We start from the raw sequence: 21497 nt of genomic DNA, 5'->3' as shown, positions 1-21497 counted from the left end.
TTGGCCTGCTGTGTTCATCCAGCTCTACACCTTGTTATCTCAGATTCTCCAGCATTGGCAGTTCCTACTATCCCAGAGCTCTTTTTGATAAAGGCAGAGATGGACAAGTGGCTCTAGATAGTAGTTGGTAACAATGAGGTATGGATAGGTCAGAGTTGAAGGGAAATAAAATTGGTTTCTGACAGCAAAGCATTGGGCCAGGAGTTCCACAAATGTATCAGAAAATAAATTTACAGAGATTAAGCAGGAGAGGTTGGTAACATTTTATTAATATCTGGACTTTGGTCAGAGTCAGCAGGCTGACGATGGGAAAATTACAGAAGGAATTCCTAAAAAGGGAGGTAGTTATGAAAAAATAACAGCTGTTAATTAAAAATAAAAAATAGATCATTACCTTCAGGAGGACATTTCCTCCTTTATGAATGTGAATTGACTGTTCAAATTTGTTCAAAATTGCAGAATACAATGACAGTAGAAAGAGATTACCTTCATTCTGAAGAAGGTTATGCTGGTCAGGAGATCTACTGTGGATTTCAAATCTTGCAACCGCTCAGGGCTACTTGCTGGAAAATTGTTCTGTTAAATAAAACAACCTTTCAAATTCTTCAAATGATTTTGAGGCGAATAAAGCCCAAAATTGAAATGATACTTTCTAAGATACATGTTAATTCTTTTGACAGTGTTCCACAAACCTCAACTTTCAACACATAAGCCAAGATGCATTTTAGATTCCGAACAAATGAGCATGTGTTCACCTTACGCTGAACAATTTTCTTTATTTACATCGAGATTCAACAAAACAAAATGCAAAAATTTATATCAGCTATAATGATGCCAAGTACACAATATATTCAGAACAGTTGACAGAAAAAAATTGCTTTTCATTGAAATCAACTGCTGAATCTTTAATTACATTAACATCTTTTGGACACTTCTAAAACTACTCTTTTGCCTGCATACCACTTGACAGAAAATAAAATATCACTTTTCATACATTTTCACCATAGTATTACACAACAATAAGATAATTCTGAGTAACACTGGACTGGATTTAATTCCCAATTCAAGTTGGGTGGCAAAGCATCGGAAACAACAGGATGAGCTCTAATTCTCTTTCTCTCTGGATTTTATTTTCCTAATGGTGGGGCTGTTTCTAGTGACCCCTTTCCTCAGAACCTAGAGCAGAATCTAAATTGTGGTAAGAAGGTGGATCCTAGTATACTGATCCATTTTGGTTCTTCTTGGCCTTCTTAAGGGTGCTTCCCTGGATTGGCTGATGGAAAGTCGAAGAAGATCCAACACTGGAGTAATGGCTCCAAAGGCCATAGAGTGAATTGAGTGGCTTAGATAAAGCACCCCTCCCTTCATACCAGTCATAAAGACTCATGCTGTTAGGCCTTCTCCACAAAGAGATCTCGTCTGTCACTTTAAATAACTGACTATTTTAGATGCTGCAGCAAGCGCTCTGAGTGTCTGGGATCGAACCTCACATTACAAATAACACCTGACCTCAGAAAATTGATTGGAGATGAGCCAGGGAGAAAAGCAAATCAGAAAGCAATGAAAGGCCTCCCTCTAACAAATAAAATTCTTTGCATGAAAGAACCACAGTGAATGGGTCTGGCAGAACTGCAGCCAAACTTAACTATTTTGATTGGACAGACTTAAACAAACAGCTCAATATTGGCAAATACATGACATTAGCTTATAATGGTACTAAATATTTAATTAATATAACTAACTGTGATAGTTAACTGCAATATTCAATAATACAAATTAGCCATAGAGTCCATACAATACAAACAGCACAATCAGCTCAACTGGAGGGTTACAATGAATAATTACAAAGGCAATGATGATATACAGTATCAAACTATATCTTGGCTTTCTGCTTCTCTGTCATAATGTAGAATAAATACAGGATTTACTGAGAAATCTATTAATTGGTATTTTAGAGCTTTATATCAATTCAATAGTTAACACCATTTATACTCACCCTATACATGGACAGGTCAATGCGAAGTGAATTGTGTAGTTGGTCAAGTAGTTTCACAAACCTTTCTTTCTGATTTGTTCAAACAGAAGTATATAATTAGAATTACCACTTTGCAACCATTAAAAGTTTTCATATTAAAAGTCTACCAGTTGCTAAGCAGCAGTGAATGAATCAACAGTATAATACAAGGTATATTGTTTTACGCGATATTGCGACAAATATAGGCTAAAGGAACAAAAACAGATAATGATCTTAAAATAACCTTGAAACCAAGTTACATAATATGCACAAGTTGCTGAGTTATTCTTAATATTACAGTACTGAAAAACATACAAAGCATATATACTTATTTAGAACACAGATAGCAAACAAAGCAACAAGTGACAATTTGTGGCACTTTGTAATTTCCCAAACAGTGGGCTCTCAATCTCACCCTGACTGTTTTGGAGAACCAGTGTGTGGAAATCAGGAGAGGAACAAAAAGCAAAAGACAAATCTCCTGGCACTGCTCTCACATACCTGGAACTGGACAATACACTGGACAAAGTTGCCTGTGCAATATTCTCCTACACCCCCTAAATTGTAAACTGAGTACAACATTGAAAAGAGAGCAGAGTGGAAAGAAAACAGCTGATGAAAAACAAAAATAAAAGTTGTAACATCGAAGGCAACTGTATACGGAACATACCCCAAAATTTGATGCAGCAAAGCGATCAGAGGCAGATACATTGGTAGAGGCAGTGGTGTGTGCATAGTATGCATTGATATTGGCTAACAAGGTGCTCATTACTGCTGGCACTCCAGGGCACATGTATTTAGAAGACAAACAAGCAAAATGCCTGCAATAGCAGAAGCATAAAATTAGGTATATAATATACAAAACTCACAACAAAAAAATAGGTTTTAAGTTTACTGCTATATCTTACAAATATTGCCATCAGAACCTAAAATTGCAACATTATTCATGGTGATAAAGAAACTTCATTTTGAGTTCTAATACATATTAAAAAAATTGTAAGTAACACAAGGTCAGTTGGCATCTGAAAAAAAAAATCAACACTTCAGGTGAAAACTTCTTCAGTACATCAATTCTTTCATCATTTTGATGAAAGATATCCATTTAGCTCAACATGTATCACGTTAAAAATATTCATCTTGTTGTTCAGACTGATGTTGAAAACCTTCTTTCAGCAGTTTCAATTTGAAGTATCTGCATTGTATAGCTTTTCTGTGGTTTCATCAATGAACAAGTCCTTGATATGAACTTCCTTTCCACAGACAAGAAACTTGAAAATTGCAGAAAAAGCCTGAGAAATTGAGTTTGTTATTTCTTCATCCCCGTTAAGCCAAAAATATCAAGAGTAGTTCTAATCTTACCTACCTAATGGAAACCAGGTAGGCAGGCAGATCAAATTGCCTGACTTACCTGCCAACATCCTAAGCCCTTTCCACAATCCATTTTAAGATGTTGTCTCAGCAGGTGAGAAAGACATCCACTGGGAAATCAGCAGAATCTTTAATTAAATATGTAGATTGTCATAAAATCTGAAGTGTTAACTTAAATAGATAGAAAAACCTTTGTGACCTGCCAGGTTTACCTAACCAAAGAAGAATGGAGCTAGAAGACCAAAATGTTAAATCTTTTAACTTTGCTTTCCTTCTGGAAGAAAGAATGCTTCTCGTGCCCAAGGAGAAGTTTAGGCTTCCTTGTCTTAGGTTCTCCATCACTCTTCCAGAATACCCCTCCCTGTGACTTTGGTCCATGGGACAACCTCAAGACTGGAATAGGTTACCACCTTCCTATCTACCCAGTGCCAAATGCTACTCTGAGTAAAGGTCAGGATTAATTTCTGTTTTTAGTATATTATACCTATAAACACGCAAATTATGACATAACTGTGCAACTACTAAAATTTCATTTAAGCTGTATGACATTGCAATCCTACTCCATTTGTTACACTGTTTGGTCATGAACAGAAATGCTCAGGTTATATTTTACCAATCAGTTATTAACAATCTTCCTAAAAATTGTGTTTTAAAACTTACGTCATTGCCTGATAAATGGATTCTATTCCATAACGCATTGCAAATTCATCTACTATTTCTTGTGCAGTCTCATCAAAATAAACCTTCCATGCATCATCACCTTTTGCATCTGGTATTTTCACAACACCACTACTCTGAAGGTCTGTGAGAGAGTGGAAAAGGTTCTGTAAAATATGATGAGAAGCTCAGTATTAAACAACATTCAATAGCAGAGCAAGTAATACAGAGAATGAAATATTCTCCATTTGTTGATGATAAGCTCAGTATTTAAAATAGGTGCGGCACCCAATGAAGTTTTAAGAAGCAATCCGAGTTATTATGATTGTATTGCTTGGTCATATTTTGTAGATTGATTCTCACAGCCCTGCAAGGAATTTGGACTGACAATCAACAAGACCACCAAAATAACAGGTCAGCACATAGAGATTCTATCCTTATATCAACATTGTTGATCTCACTCTAGAGTTCACTGACAGCCCACATTATCTTGGATCAACAATCACCAGCAACCTGTTCTCTGATGTCACGACCAGCATTGCCAAGACCACAGCTGTCAAACTGAAGTTAAAGTTTGAGTGTGGGCCAATAGGAAGCTAACCAAAAATGCAAAACTCTTGTGTATCAGGTTTAGTTTCTCAGTACCCTCCTTTACAATAACAAAGCATGGACAACTTATGCAAGTCAACAAAAAGGAGTGAAAGCTTCCACTTTTGCTACCTCAGACAAATATCAGGCATTTCTTAGCAAGACCAAGCACTGAGTATGAAAGTAGGGATCCCTAGAATATTGTATTGCTTAAGTAGTGATTCCAATTGCATTTATTTTCCTAAAGTGGACAAATTCAAGTTTTTCCACAGTATATGCCACACGCTAACATTTTGCCAACGTATTTAACTATCTATATTTCTTTGTAGACTCCTAATATCCATTTCATAATTACTTTCTTGCCTAATCTTGTATCATCAGCAAAAAAGCAAACATATTTTTGGTACCTTCCTCCACATCATTTACATAGACTAAATAAATTAGGTCCCAACACTGATCCTCACATTGTGCCAACCCAAAAGTCATGCTCACCCTCTGTTTTTCATTAACCAAATAATCTATCCATGCTAATATGTTATCCACTTTATCACAAGTCTTATTTTGCATTGTAATCTTTGATGTGACACTTGCCAAATGCCTTCTGAAAATCTAAGGAGAGTACATTGACTTTTATCTTTTATCTACATTTGCTTGCTACTTTCCCAAAGAACTCTAAATAAATAGTCAGACACGATTTCTTTTTTACAAAACCATGTTGACTCTACTTGATTTCACTGAGAATTTCTAAGTGCCTGCCAGAACCTCCTTAATAACAGATTACAGCTATACTCTATGACATAATTTAGGCAAACTGGCCTGTAGTTTCCTGCCTGCCTCACTCCTTTCTTGAAGACAGAAGTCACATTCACTATTTTCTTTCCAGAATCTAGGGAATTTCCGGCAATTAAAGTTGATAGTTCTCTCATATAAACAAAAGAAAATACTGTGGATATGGAAAGTACAAAGAAATATCCAGCAGGTCAGACAACATCAATGGAGAGAGAAACAGAATTAACAGTTCAGGTCAGAAGAACTCACAGCTTTCAAACAGAGTTTGATGCGCAATTTAAAACCTTTGTTCTTTACTCATTTCCACATACAGGTGTCCAATCTTTCTTTCTTATTGTTAAGCGCGTGAAGATGTTTCCTTTACAGTAGAGGTCCTTTACAGATTCAAGGTGTTATAATTTGTGTAACTTTTGATATTACATCAATGTCAGTGGGCTTTAGCCTTTCTTCAAATTAACATTATGCATGAGACATGACAACCAACAAGTCATTTAATAGAGAAAACCAAAAACTCTGTTTAAGCCTGCCAGTCTACTAAATCCTCGGCTAAGTACAGACCATAACACCATAAGATATAGGAGTAGAAATGGACCATTCAGCCCATTGAGTCTGCTCTATTATTCAATGAGATCATGATTGTTGTCAAAATGCTGAACTCCACTTTCCTGCCTTTTCCCTATAATTCTTGATTTCCTTACTAATTAAAGATATGTCTATCTCCATCTTAAAGATACTGAATGTCACAGCCTCGAAAGCCCTCTGCAGTGAAGAATTCACAGTGTGACTACCTTCATCTCTGTCTTACAGTCTTACTCTGAGACTATGTCTTCAGGTCCTAGAGACTTCTGCAAAGGGAAACAACCTTTCCACATGCAGTTCGAAATACTGGAAAGACATTCATGAGGTTCAGCCATGATGATGGATTCAGGCATACCAACAGGGACAGGATGGTATTGGCAGGCAAGCTTGATTCACTTTAGGAAAGATAATACGTCAGGGAACAGTTGAAAGATTTTACGAATTTTTAAAAAATGCATTTCGCAGTTTTCCTTGATAAATCCGAATTTAAATGATCCTTACCCTAAAATGCTACAAATGCAAGCTGCAGGTGCATTGATGTTGGCTGTAACAACTTTCTTTACATACAACTAAGATCAATAAATTGATTTGATAAAGGACCGAACTTGCAAATTGCTATCTATGGGGCTCAACCACATCCCTGATAAACAGACTGAGCACAGGGGTGACTGCTGACTTTTACACCTAATGGTGAACTAGACATTATTTGCAAAATCAAAGGAGGTTCAAATTAGCAAATATCAATAGCAAGAACTGTCTGCCACGATATATTTATATACGTAACTGAACACCATCTGCCAAATGAACTAAATGACATTTTTACTACAAAGTTTCAAATATGAAAGGCACTCAAAAAGTCCATCTCCCATGTACCAGCCGTGTTGCCACATATCTTTACTCTTGTTTTCTTTAACCTCAATCACAAACTCCACAGGCTCATAATGCAAAGGTTTTCCTCAGATATTCTGTCCTAAAAATCTGAAGAACTTGAATCACGATCTCTAAGGCTCAAATAAAAAATGAATATCATAGACAGAATTGACTTAATTACGACTAGAATGTACAGCCTTATGTTTGGAAATGCAGTCTCTTTATTCCAGCTATATTCTTAGACCTATTGTTTTAGGTGCATCTCACCAGACGAGCTGAATCAAATTTTCAAGTAATTTCTGCAGAGGAGGTTCACCAGGATGTTGCCTGGTATGGAGGGCGCTAGCTATGAAGAGAGGTTGAGTAGATTAGGATTATTTACATTAGAAAGATGGAGGTTGAGGGGGACCTGATTGGAGTCTACAAAATCACAAGAGGTATAGACAGGGTGGATAGCAAGAAGCTTTTTCCCAGAATGGGGGACTCAATTACTAGAGGTCACGATTTCAAGGTGAGAGGGGAAACGTTTAAGGGAGATATGCGTGGAAAGTTCTTTACGCAGACGGTGATGGGTGCCTGGAATGCATTGCCAGCAGAGGTGGTAGAGGCGGGCACGATAGCATCATTTAAGATGTATCTAGATGATACATGAATGGGCAGGGAATAGATCCTTGGAAAATAGGCGACAGGTTTAGATAGAGAATCTGGATCGGTGCAGGCTTGGTGGGCCAAAGGGCCTGTTCCTGTGCTGTAATTTTCTTTGTTCTTTGTTCTTCTGTATTCTCTCTGAATTTACATTACTTGGTGAATTGTGTGGTCATTCGAGTAAAGAACACCAGTGACTAGGAATGGAATGTTTCAAATTTAGGTTCCTATGCCCCAATTTTCACTCCAGGGTTTGGTGTGCAGGTGTGGAATAACTCCCGGTTCTGTGAATCCAACCTGCAAATCCCATTTTTGGTCTCGGTTGTGGTGTGATTTGGGAGTTGGCCTGCCAGTTCTCAAGATGAGCTGGGTGGAAAGCCTACCGTAGGGTATCAGCACTATCTCCAAAAGTCAAAATAAAAGAACAAATATTAAATTTTCCTCTTCTCTCATGTCTCAGATTCTCCTCACTTCCCATGCCCTATCCATGCCACCTAATACCATCCCCTACGTCGCTCTACCCAAACCCCATGGCGTTCATACCCCCGTGCCAACTTTTCAACCAACATTGCTTCTCCTTCATCTACCATGCTAACTCACCTCCCACTCCTTGGACGACATGTCTATCCTGGGCCTCCTGCAGTGCCACAATGATGCCACCCAAAGGCTGCAGGAACAGCACCTCATATTTCGCTTGGGAAGCCTGCAGCCCAAGGGTATCAATGTGGACTTCACAAGCTTCAAAATCTCCCCTCCCCCGACCGCATCCCAAAGCCAGCCCAGCTCGTCCCCGCCTCCCTAACCATTCCTCCCACCTCAAGACCCAGCCCCATCTCCTACCCACTAGCCTCATCCCGCCTCCTTGACCTGTCCGTCCTCCCTGGACCGACCTATCCCCTCCCTAACTCCCCACCTACATTCACCGTTACTGGCTCCAACCCCACCTCTTTGACCTGTCTGTCTCCTCTCCACCTATCTTCTCCTTTATCCATCTTCTATTCGCCTCCCCCTCTCTACCTATTTATTTCAGAATCCCCTTCCCCACCCCCATTTCTGAAGAAGGGTCTCAACCCGAAACGTCAGCTTTCCTGCTCCTCTGATGCTGCTTGGCCTGTTGTGTTCATCCAGCTCTACACCTTGTTATCTCAGATTCTCCAGCTTCGGCAGTTCATACTATCTCTCTTACTAACTACATGTACCCATTTACACGGAGGAGAAGAATAAATTTCTATTACGTAAACTTTCATACTACTCCACCTGTTCCTTTTGTTTTTTTTCTTTTTCCCTCTTTTGTCTTTTCTTTCTTCCTCTTCTCTCTTCCTGGCCTTGCTCCTCCTAGTCCCCGACCTCACAGCCACAGAACCCCTAGCCTCGAACCTCACAGCCTTGGAACTCTTGGCCTCAGAACTCCCATCCTCAGCAGAGACCTGGCGTGGTGGTCTCCCAGCAGCCCAGCGTGGTGGCCTTTGGGCGGTAAGTGGTAGTGTCTCATGGCCTGGCCTGTGCGGACTGGAGGCTAGCTGCCAGCATGGACTGTTGTTCTGAACACTTTTTTCTCCATTTTATAATTTATTCCTAAAATCTGCAATGTTTGACATTTTTACTTCTCTATTTTTCCAAAAACTAACTGAAAAAGCTGTACCTAGGGACCTTTGTACCTAAGATGGCACGGAAAGCAGTGATTTGTATACTTTTCAGTGTACTTATTTGAGTAGTTGTGATAATAAAGCTAATTCTAATTCTAATAAACTACACTCTACTGTGAAAAGCACTCTGACTCATTAAAAAAAAACATATTTTGACAGTTCTTGAAACTCTCAATGCTACTGGACAGTTCAACTCGGTTTATGCACCGTTTGCACACAATATTCTCCATGGTTTAAAAATCCCAAAGGAAATCTGAACCCACAAATGATATCTGAACTTCATGCTCCAGGTTTTGAGAGTATATGCACAGGCATATCTCACATCTCTAAAGGGATAGCCTGGCTATCCTTAAAAAAAAAGCACAGGAGAGACTGCTCTTAGCTTATCTAATCTCCATACTTTGGGTTCCAGACACCAATGATTCTAAAATCTGAATTGAGTGGAGACAGCTGATCATTTAAGTGACCAACTACCTCAGGAACTACTCATTTATGAACGACAGCCCACTCTCATCAAAATGTGAAATTGGATCATTCGTTGGACTTAGAATTTTGAATGTCTTTTGCTATTTTTCCAACGGGGTCTCCATTGTGGCAAAATTCTTCACCCTCTTGTCAGGAACTGACAATCCCAGATGGCGCCAGAGCGTGGCGACATTTTGCGAGCTGTCTACTGCAGATCTTATTCTTACATATCTTATACCCTCAATTCTAAGTTGATCAGAATTATTAAACCTACTTTCAGGTTTAAAGATCCTATGACTGACGAGACTTGATTATCAACACTGGAACCACAAGCCCACTGGAATTAAGGGAACTACTGGTTTCCTGCAAGCCTGACCTCCTTGTGGAAACCCAGTACCAAGGCCCGACCAGTGCAGGAATAAGACTTGAACACACAGTGACCAGACATTGAGGAGGCCCAACCAAACTAGCCACAAGAACCCCAGAACACTCAAGGCCATGACTGGTGCCCACGACCCCTCAGGAGCACACACTTACCTCTTGGAGCAACAGGCATTCTTCACTGATGCCCGAGATCAACTAGGAGCTGCCACCTATCCAGGAAATGTGGGAGATGTGCTGGACTTCAGGTGAGACTGAAACTTGGGGGTTTCAAATCTCCCCCCTCCCCAGTATACTCTTGGAAAACTGGTCCATATTCAAGAATTCAGCAGCCAACCTAAACAAGTATGCCACTCCCATTACAGACTTCACTAGTAAGTGTGTAGAAGACTGCGTGTTGAAGAAGTTAATCTGAAGGTTCACCAACCAGAAGCAATGGATGAACAGGGAGATCCACTCCCTACTGAAGTCCAGGTCTGAGACGTACAAGTGGGCAAGCCTGATATATACAGGAAATCCAGGTGCAAACTTTGTAAGGCCAGAGACATGAAGAGGCAATGCCAAACTAAGCTTGAGACCCAGACCAACTATACAGACACCCATGGTTTTTGGCAAGCTTTATGCAACCTAACAGCCTACAAAGTGAAGTCGAACAGAATCGTGGCCAACAGTACATTCTTATCTGAGAAGCTCAATGTATTCTACATTTGCTTTGAACAGAAAGTCAGTGAAACAATGTCATCTATCCCAACAGCCTCGGACCGTGGGGTACCTGTGGTCATCGCCACATATTTTAGGTCAGCCTTCTTGAGATTGAACCCACAGAAAGCAAATGGCCCAGATGGAGTCCCTGGCCATGCACTCAGATAGTGCATGGACCAACTGACAGGAGTATTCGCAGACATATTTAACCTCTCCTTACAATGATCTGAAGTCCTCACCCACTTCAAGAAGACCACCATCATCTCTGTGCCAAAGAAAAATCATGCAGTGTGCTTCAATGACTACCACCCAGTGTCTCTGACCTCCATAATAATGAAGTGCTTTGAGAGGTTAGTCATGGCTCACATCAACTCCAGCTTCCCAGACTGCCTTGATCCTTTGCAAATTCCCTTCCAGCGCAACAGGTTCACAGCAGACACCATTTTCCTGGCCCTACACTCATCCCTGGAATATCTAGATAACAAGAATACCTACGTCAGGCTCCCTCTTATTATCTACAGTGCCACCTTCAATACTATAATTCCGAACAAACTCATCTCTAAACTCCGAGACCTAGGTCTTGGCTCCCATTTCTGTAACTGGATTCTCCTGGCCTATAGACCACAATCAGTAAGAATAGGTGACAATACATCCTCTACCATAATCCTCAACACTGGTGTCCTGCAAGGCTGCATACTCAGCCCCCTACTATACTCCTTATACACACATGACTGTGTCGCCAAATTCTGCCCCAACCTCATTTGCAAATTTGCTGATGACGCCACCATTGGGGTCGGATCTCAAACAATGACGAGACAGAATACAGGAAAGAGATTGAGTGCTTAGCAGCATAGTGTAAGGACAACCATCTCTCCATAAATGTCAGTAAAATGCAGCAGCCGATCATTGACTTCTTGAAGCAGAGTGGAGGGCACGCCACAGTCTGAATCAATTGTGCTGAAGTGGAGATGGTTGAGAGCGTCAAGTTTCTGGGAGTGATAATCACCAACAATCTGTCCTGGTCTACCCCTCGTCGACACGAAGGTCAAGAAAGCACAACAATGTCTCTACTTCCTCAGGAGGCTAAGGAAATCCGGCATGTCCACAAGATTTCTTACCAATTTTTATGGATACACCATAGAAAACATCCTATCTGGATCCATAACAGTGTGTTATGGCAACCGTTATTCCCAAGACCGTAGGAAACTACTGAGAGTTGTGAACACAGCCAAGTCCATCATGCAAACCAGACTTCCATCCATTGACTCCTTCCATACTTCTAGCTGTCTCTGGAAAGTAGCCAACAGAATCAAAGATCCCTCCCACCCTAGTTATACTCCCTTCCACCCTCTTCCGGCAGGCAGAAGATAAAAAAGTTTGAATACACGTCTGAACAGAATCAAGAACCTCTTCTCCGCTGTCATCAGACTTTTGAATCAACCTCTCAAATGTTAATTCTAATCTCTCTCTCTCTGCACCTTCTCTGTAGCTGTAATATTATATTCTGTACTCTGTGCTGCTACCCTAATGTACTTTGTATGGTACAATCTACCCGTATAGCAAACAAAACAACACTTTTCACTGCATCTCAGAGCATGTGACAACAATAAATCAATCAGATTAGGTCCAACAAGGTGCAATGTGGAATTAAGATTTCCTTCTCTGTACTTCAACACAAAATCTGTGTGAATCTTTTAAACATGTTCTCATGTCTCATGCTAGTTGTTTTGTGTGCTTACCTGTTGGAGAATTACAAATTATAAGCTCTGAACCTGCAAGTCATTGTGGGGCAGGAGAGAGGGAGTGTGCACAAGTGAAAGACAGAACGAGACACAAATACTACTAATTCCATCAATCATAATTTAGGTGAATTCAGATCCCAATATGAAAGATCAATATTCAAATGCAGTGTCTTATTCACGCTTTAACTTGAAAAATTAGATTTGACCTTTCAAAATAATTTCATGTCACAATATTATAAAGCATTATCAAGGTAACATCAAATTTGTAAAAGACTAGAAAAAATACACATCATCAGGTTTTACAAGTTAAATCATAGGTCTAATTTTAAGGCTCAGTTGATAATCAAATTGGTTGTGCTTTACTTTCTCAGCTAATTCAATCTTAAACTCTGGATTGGACAATTGACATTCAACATCGAGAACTACGTGTTCATAAGGACTACACATCATTAATCACTTTTCAAAATTAACATTTTATAACAGCTCATTTCCACTCTCATTCAATCATACTTCTCACGTCCTAAACTTACTTCATGCAGACAAGTATACTGGATGTGATAGGGGGCGACCTTTTCTTCACCTTTGATTTCAACACTGATTTGCAGTCGAATAGCACCAGAGACTGCAGACTTATCTGTTCTTTTCTCTGGAAAAGGAAAAGAAATTAACTCAGGGTATTAGCTCCTCACAGGCTTTTGTATTAATGAACAGTTCATTCAACAGGAGGTGACAGCCTCGTGGTATTATCACTGGAGTGTTAATCCAGAGACCCAGGTAATGTTCCTGGGCCCTGGGTTTGAATCCTGCCAGGGCAGATCATGGAAGTAGAATTCCTTAAAATTTGGAATTATCAGTCTAATGATTTGCAGACTTTGACCAAAAATGATAATCATATTCATGTGAAAAAAATTAAAATATCGTGTCATTTTAGCTATATAAGGGTCAAAACACAATGTTTTGTAGAAAAAGTAAATCTGGATCAATCCAAGGCACTGATTACTCAATAGCAAATATGTCTTATGGTCTTAAAGGTACATCCCTTAAGTTAGCAGAAGAATAATACCTTTAAGTATGGCCTAACACTTCCTGTCTTTATAACTGCAGGATTGGAAATTGAGCATGCTGTATTATGGGCATTTAATTTCTGCGTTTGGCTTTCCCTTATTCACTCTGACCAATTATTTAGATTGAAACAAAAAAAGAGGAAAACCTATTTGTGTTATTTCGAAAATGGCTCTGCTGGAGCCTATTCAAAATTTGTAACACTGCTTCAATTTTCTCACCAAATAGTCCCTTCACCTGCCATGCTAACCAAAGAACATACCAAGAAGTCTGCAAAAAATAAATTGCAACTCTCAACTATATATGCCCACTGGTAACTGTTATAATAATTTAGCTGTCTGACTAATGTTGTCCATGGGCGTGCAGTAGCAAAACCAATCAAAGTAATTTGTTTGTCAATAAAATTTAATGAGAATATCATCCAACTGACAAAGTACAACTTTTTACACAGACACAAAAACAGAAGTTGCTGGAAAAGTTCAGCAGATCTGGCAGCATCTGTGAAGAAACAATCAGAGTTAACGTTTCAGGTCTGGTCACCCTTCCTCAAAAATGAGGAAACATGAGCTTTGTTTTTACCTTCACAGATGCTGCCAGATCTTCTGACCTTTTCCAGCAACTTCTGTTTTTGTTCCTGATTTACAGCATCCATAGTTCTTTCGGTTTTTCTTATGCAGACATCCAGTTGTTCAGATTCATAAATGTATATTTTAAGGGACTTAAAGTCCAACACTACTCATCTAGATGACTGCAGCAACAAGGGGAGGTGATGGCCTAGAGGTATTATCACTGGAGTGTTAATCCAGAGACCCAGGTAACGTTCTGGAGATCTGGGGAATTTGAATGCTGCCATGGCAGATAGCGGAATTCAAACTCAATAAAAATCTGGAATTAACAGTCTAATGATGACCATGAATCCATTGTCAATTGTCAGGAAAGACTCATCTGGGTTCACTAATGTCCTTCAGGGCAGGAAACTTGGCCTGACCTACATATGACTTCAGACCCATAGCAACGTGATGACTCTTAACTGCCCTATGGGCAATCAGGGAAGGGCATCTTAGCCAGCAACACCCTGATCCCATGAATGAGTAAAAAGAAAACAACTATCACTTATTAGGCACCATTAACATTTTGAAGCATTCAGAGATGCATTGCAGGAGCATAATCAAAAAATTTTAACACAAAGTCCCATAAGGAGAGTTTAGGCCAGATGACAATTATGATGTTTGCTCTCTGGATCCTGGATGGAGACAACACATCATAAGCCTTCTTTCATAATTCTTTAGTTTAAAGTGGTGATCTCATTTAAATTTATCACTGGAGTGTCACCTGGTGACACAATATCATATTCTCTGACTGATGATTAACAAGTAATTTAAAGCGGTATAAAAACCGAGAGAACTGCAGATGCTGTAAATCAGGAACAAGAACAAAATTACTGGAAAAGCTCAGCAGGTCTGGCAGCATCTGCGAAGGAAAAAACAGAATTAACGTTTCGGGTCCGGTGACCTTCCTCAGAACAGGGTATTTAAAGCAGTAAGCAGATTCATGTGCAATTACCGACAGGTAAATTTAAAATGAAATATACTAATAAAGCAAAATAATTTTCTAATTTTAATTTTCTAAAAATTAAACGTTTCCATCATTAAAGTAGTGGTTGGCAACTTATTACCATGATTTCCCTTTCCTATTCGTTCTCCAATATTACAGACATAAACGTAAACCTCTATCCAAGCACAGTTCCTCTACTGGGCACAAAACATCCTAATTCTGCATAAAAAATATTTTAGATAACAATACTTCAAAAAAGCATAAGAGCATTGCATTATATATTTTGATATACCTTTGTTGAGACAATTTATATTAAATTAAATCTTTTACACATAAATAATAAAAAATGTGCATAAACTGACAAAATAGATGAATAATTTGTGAAGAACATAATGCAATTAAAGTGGTTTCAAAAATGAAGGGAAATAGGGAATTGTAGGCTGATATGCTATAAAGTGTAGATTCTTTTGCACATGCATTAATTTACATGAGAGGTTGCTGCATGTTTTGCAGGAACCATGGACAGAATTTTAAGTTGTGTCAAGTCCCTGCGAACAAGCCCCCACTCCATGTTGGCTGTGAGCCTGTTCTTGCTGCGATAAGTTTCTCTGCATCCATTTATTGCTTGGTAGGGTGTTAATTGGCTTGAAGCAGGATTTTCTCACCTCTCTCTGGTCTGGTGGTTGCACCACTAGGGTGGCCAAATCTGTGACTGCAGCCAAAGCATTTCTTGTGGACCTTTTTGGGGAGATGAGCAGGCAGAGCTGGCTTCAGAAGCTGGAGGGTTATAGAAGACTTTGACAGTGAGGTGGACAACAGGCATTCAAGACAGGTCCTGAAATTGGTTTGTAAAGGAGTTAAACCTCCCTCAGTCTCCTTTGTTCATCACTCAGCCATGAAGTAAAAGCTGTCAGGTTTCCCATTTGTTGCTGGCCTCCATTGCATATGACATAATTTGCAATGAGACAGGGAGAGATGGTTCTTTAGCCTTGGCATTACATACAATATTGTGCCACCTCCCCAACCCTCCTGCAGACTGGTCCCAAAGTAGCACAGAGCTCAGCCCACTGCGCACATGGCCATTTAACCTGTTGCATGTTATAAGCAACTACAGCTCAAAGCATTTGTCAAAATGTCTCCAATACACACTGTAGCATCTCATTTTGAGCAACTATATTCTTCACCGAACAAATTAGCTGGGATAGCAATACAGGCACTGTTGAAAATAAGAGGAACACTTCGGAGAGGCTGAAATCCACCCTCTCCCATCAACTTGTTATTGCAGCTGCCACGCTGAAGACAGATCCCATCAACCCTGTCCCCAAAATTAGCGCAAAAGAAGCCGCAAGTATTATAACTATTACATTTCTATTTATCAATCTAAAATAAACTCCCTGGAGTCAGGCGTTAATTGTATACACTAAATTCATTAAATTTATCAAACAACAAAAACAAATACAATTTCACTCAGTTTTTTCAAAGTATAGAAAATATTATTTTTCAGAGGAGCATGCACTGAACATGCATGAACATCAATTTAAAAAAAAAAAACCCATCCGCCCCATCTTCAGAACTAAATAATCCTCTCAACCTGGTCATGAACAATATCTTCATTAGTCATGTCATTATAGACCATATCTTTCAGCAAATAATGTTGAAATTTTCTATGCCATCAAGTGTATTAGATATTTCACATTTCTTGAATGATTTTATGGTAATCTCAATTCTGCTTTCAGTCCAGGTTCTACAAACCACTCACACAGAACTGCTAATGTCAGAGTTGACATGCTGTTCTGAAGGATGGTCACTAGATCTGAAATGTTGACTCTGCTTTCTCTCCACAGATGCTGCCAGACCTGCTGAGTTACTTCTGTTTTGTTTTTGATGTTCTGCCTCCTTTGGTGAATGTATATAAACGCTTAGTCATTCCACTTTTACTCAGACAATCCTTGAAGGGTCTTTTAGAGAGACTTCCAATGGTTGAACAAGATTGGTTACACCACTATGAACCACGCAGCAATAAAACTATTTCACAATCTTCAGCAACAGCAACATGGACAAGATGTGACCTGAACATGTCCAGAGAGAAGATATTTTTCTTTTTATAATTTCTGACCAGGAGGATTACATACTTTCCACAGCCATATTTTTAACAACCTTTATCCATCCATCCTTATCATGAACATGGATGAGCCCTTCTTTCAGGAATTGCTGTTTTGCAAGTTATCTTCTCTTAGGCTTAACTTTGTCTCATCAGGCATTTTCCACAGTGCAACTATGAATCTACTCTTTACACGGGAAGTCGTCTTCATTAACATTGTTTCCTCTCCAACTTCACTCACTTTTGCAAATGGGAATTTCATCCATGTTCCATCCATGGTCCGAGAACAGGGCAATCTGTATCCATTCTTTTGTCAATGTTTGATTATAAACTGCGGGAATGCAGTAACCCTGTCATCGAGTCGTGGTGGAAAATATGATGAAATCTTGGTCTTCTCTCACAGTAAAAATAGTTTTTCTTCATAAATGTGGTACAGCATCCAAGAGGCGATTTCAACTCTGCAATGTTTAATTTCTTTGTTTGCTGTGCAGTGAATATTCAAAGTGATCTTCAAGAAACAGAATGTTCCTTCTGGCAATTTTAATTGACGTATTTGCAACTTCAACTGCAGCCACACACTAGGATTTCCTGTACTTGCACATTTATTTTTGAGCATCTGTCTAAATTGTTGAATCATAGAGCGCAGAAAAGACCCTTCAGCCCATTGAGTCTGCACCAACATAACTACCACTAATGGTGCACTAATCCCAAATTCCTGCACTTGACCCATAACAAGAGCTCATCCAAATATTTTTTAAAGGTTGAAAAATTCCCAGCCTCTACGGCTTTCCCAGGCAGTGCATTCCAGATTCCCACCATGTGCTAAGTAAAAAGGTTTGTGCCCAAATCCCATCCAAATTTCCTGCCCCTTACTCTAAAACTATGCTCTCTCGTGATTGACCCTACAACCATGGGGAACAGATGCTCTGTATTCACCCTGTCCATACCCTTCACAATATTATACTTCTCAATCATGTACCACCCTCTCAGTCTTCTCTGATGTAAAAAAAACAATCCAAGCCTATCTAGTCTCTCATTATAGCTCAATTTCTCCATCCCAGGCAACATTCCGGTGAACCTCCTCTCTACCCTCTCCAGTGCTACCAATCCTCCTTGTAAGTGAGGTGACCAGAACTGCACATAGCATTCCAGCTGTGGCCTAACTAATGCTCTGTACAATTCCAGCGTTACCTCCTTGCTCTTATTTTCTGTGCCATGACTGATGACAGTAAGTGCAAGCAAACATGCCTTCCTAACTATCCTATTCACGTGTTCTGCCAACTTCAGAGATCTGTGAATAATTACCCCAAGATCCCTCTGTTCCTCTAGGCTATCCAGTGACCTACCATTCATGAAGTACTCCCTCATCTTGTTTCTTCTTTCAAAGCGCATCACCTCACACTTTTCATGGTTAAACACCATCTGCCACTGTCTGTCTATCTGAGCAACCCATCTACATCTTCCTGTAACCTATAATCATCTTCTTCACTATTAACTGCTCTACCAATCTTGGTGTTGTCTGAAAAATTGCTTAACATTCCCCCTACATTTTCATCCATATCATTTATGTATATAACAAACAATAAGGATCCTAGTACTGATCCTTATGGTACACTGTTGGACACCAACCTCGAGTCACTCAAACAGCCTTCTACCACTACCCTTCATGTCCTAATACTAAGACAATTTCTGATCCATCTCACAGAGTCATAGAGTCATACAGCACAGAAACAGACCCTTCAGTCCAATTAGTCCACGCCGACCATGTTCCAAAACCGAACTAGTCCATTTTCCTGCGTTTGGCCCATATCTCTCCAAATGTTTTCAATTCATGTACTTATCCAAATGTCTTTTAATTGTTGTAACTGGACCAGCATCCACCACTTCCTGGGCAGTTCATTCCACATACAAACCACTTTCTGTGTAAAGAAAAAGTTGCCCCTCGTGCCCTTTTTAAATCTTTCTCCTCTCATCTTAAAAATAGACCCTCTAGTTTTGAACTCACCAACCCTAGGGAAACAACTGTTGCTATTCACCTTATCTAATCATATTATAAACCTCCATATAGTCACCCTTCAAACTCCTCCGCTCCAGTGAAAAGTTGTCCCAGCCTATCTTTACAACTCAAACTTTCCATTCCTGGCAACATCGTAGTAAATATTTTCTGAACCCTCTCCAATTTAATAATATCCTTAGGATAGCAGGGAAACCAGAACTGTACACTATACTCCAAAACAGGGCACACCAATATCCTGTACAACCTCAACATGACACCCCAACTCCTATACTCGAAGGTCTGGGCAATGAAGACAAGCATGCTAAATGCCTTCTTAACCACCCTGTCCACATGTGATGCAAATTTCAAAGATTTGTATACCTGAATCCCTAGGTCTCTCTGTTCTACAACATTACCCAGGGCCCTACAATTAATTGTATAAGTCTGCCCTTGTTTGTTTTACCAAAATACAATCCAAGAAACTCCAGCTGACATTCCTCAGCTCATTGACCCTTTTGATCAAGATCTCTTCGTAATCTTAGATAACCTTCTTCACTGTCCACTGTACCACCAATTTTGTATCATTTGCAAGCTTGCTAAGCATGTCTTCTAAATTCTCATCCAAATTGTTTTATGTAATGACAAATTAAAATCTTGTCAGGTTTCAAATCCATGTGCTTTAACCTTCACAATCAGTGTCCCATGTTGGACCTTGTCAAAAGCTTTGCTAAAATCCATATAAACTACATTAACTGAACTTCCCTCATCCACACACTTAATCACATTTTCAAAAAAAATTCTAACAAGTTTGTTAGGCCTGACCTCCCTCTGACCAAGTCCCTAATTAACCTTTGCCTTTCCAAGTGGGTATTAATTCACTCCTTCAGAATTTTCTCTAATAGTTTCCCTATTACTGGTGTGAGACATACTGGTCTGTAATTTCCTGCTTCATCTCTACCACACTTCTTGAAAAGTGGAACCACATTAGCCGTGCTCTGGTCCTCTGGCACTTCTCCCATGGCCAAAGGGGAATTAAAAATTTGTCGCAGAGCCCCTTAATTTCCGGCCTCACTTCTCACAGCAGCCTGGGATACAACTCATCCAGGCGAGGGGATTTGTCTGTTTTTAAGCCCAAAAGAACAAATTTGAAGTCCCGTGGTATAATTACCTGATTATTACTACTTCTGTGAACTGTCTACATATTTGCTCCTCTATTTCCCACTGACTCTCTGAGGGCCTACACTTAACTCTCCCCTTAACTTTTCTAAGTTCTACTCACAAAGCCTTGTTTGATGATCTTTCCAAAATATCATCTCTCCTTATTGCAGTGATCGACTCCTTAATTAATAGGGCTATACCACCACCCTTTTGACACCCTCCTCTGTCTTGCCTAAAGGTCCAATACTGCAGAATGTTAAGTGGCCAGTCCAGCCCTTCCCTCAACCTTGTTTCTGTGATGGCAACAATATTATACTTCCATTGTATCAATCTACGACATTAACTCATCAGTCTTACATATTACACCCCTAGCATTGAAGTAAAAACCATCCACTTGCCTTACTCACTTGACACTCAACATAGCTAGCTCACTGTGACTTGTTTCCTTTGCTGTACTATGATGTGTTTCTGCCTCAGCGATATTCAGTGTCCCCTTCCCCTGCCAGACGAGTTTAAACTCCTCCCAATAGCACCAGCAAACTTACCTACAAGGATGTTGGTCCCAATGTGATTCAAGTGCAGGCTGTCCAATTTGTGTATGTCCCACATTCCCTAAAAATGTTCCCAGTGATCCAGGAATCTAAACCCCTTCCTCTTGCATTAACTCTTGGGCCATGCACTCACCTGTACAATTTTCCTATTCTGAATTTGAATGATTTGTCATTTGCATTTTACAGTGAATAATATAGTAAAATACAGTGAAAAACTTCAACTGTTATCACAATTGAGCACCATTTTGAATAATTTAAGAATAAAAAGATATTACTAAAAGAGAGTCTGTCTTCATTCTGCCGCCTCCACCGTGAGTCCTGAGGCAGCTCACCAGCGATATGCCAACTGTGCCACCACCCCTTCTCCACAGTCTCACTGCTGTAGAATTCACCACACTTCAGGCACCATCTCTTTGGCACTGGGCCCACCTCAGTGAAACTGAGTTTCATGCTGAGCCCACACTCACCCCACAACCAGCTGCTGCCACAGCCTCACCGATAATCAGGAGTAAAAATTGAAAGAACTGCGGATGCTGTAAATCAGGAACAGAAACAAAATTGCTGGGAAAGCTCAGTAGGTCTGGTAGCATCTGTGAAGGAGAAAAACAGAGTTAATGTTTCGGGTCCGG

General features: G+C 39.8%; 1 protein-coding gene across 1 annotated transcript in view; it reads right to left on the bottom strand.

Moving 5' to 3' along the window:
• Positions 1-21497, bottom strand: part of LOC109931667 (protein unc-13 homolog B) — a 287923-nt gene that overhangs the window by 121329 nt on the left and 145097 nt on the right. Inside the window, exons 14-18 of the mRNA XM_048595579.1 lie at positions 12977-13092; positions 4043-4206; positions 2685-2835; positions 1997-2065; positions 487-576 (exon numbers count right to left, since the gene is read on the bottom strand). Coding sequence (XP_048451536.1) covers positions 487-576; positions 1997-2065; positions 2685-2835; positions 4043-4206; positions 12977-13092 — 590 coding nt within the window. The remainder of the gene's footprint in view (positions 1-486; positions 577-1996; positions 2066-2684; positions 2836-4042; positions 4207-12976; positions 13093-21497) is intronic.

The sequence above is a fragment of the Rhincodon typus genome, chromosome 1 (genome assembly GCF_021869965.1).
Source record: "Rhincodon typus isolate 14 chromosome 1, sRhiTyp1.1, whole genome shotgun sequence".
NCBI classification, from domain to species: Eukaryota; Metazoa; Chordata; class Chondrichthyes; order Orectolobiformes; family Rhincodontidae; genus Rhincodon; species Rhincodon typus.
Note: the sequence above shows the minus strand (reverse complement) of the source record. Positions and strands in the feature narration are given on the sequence as shown.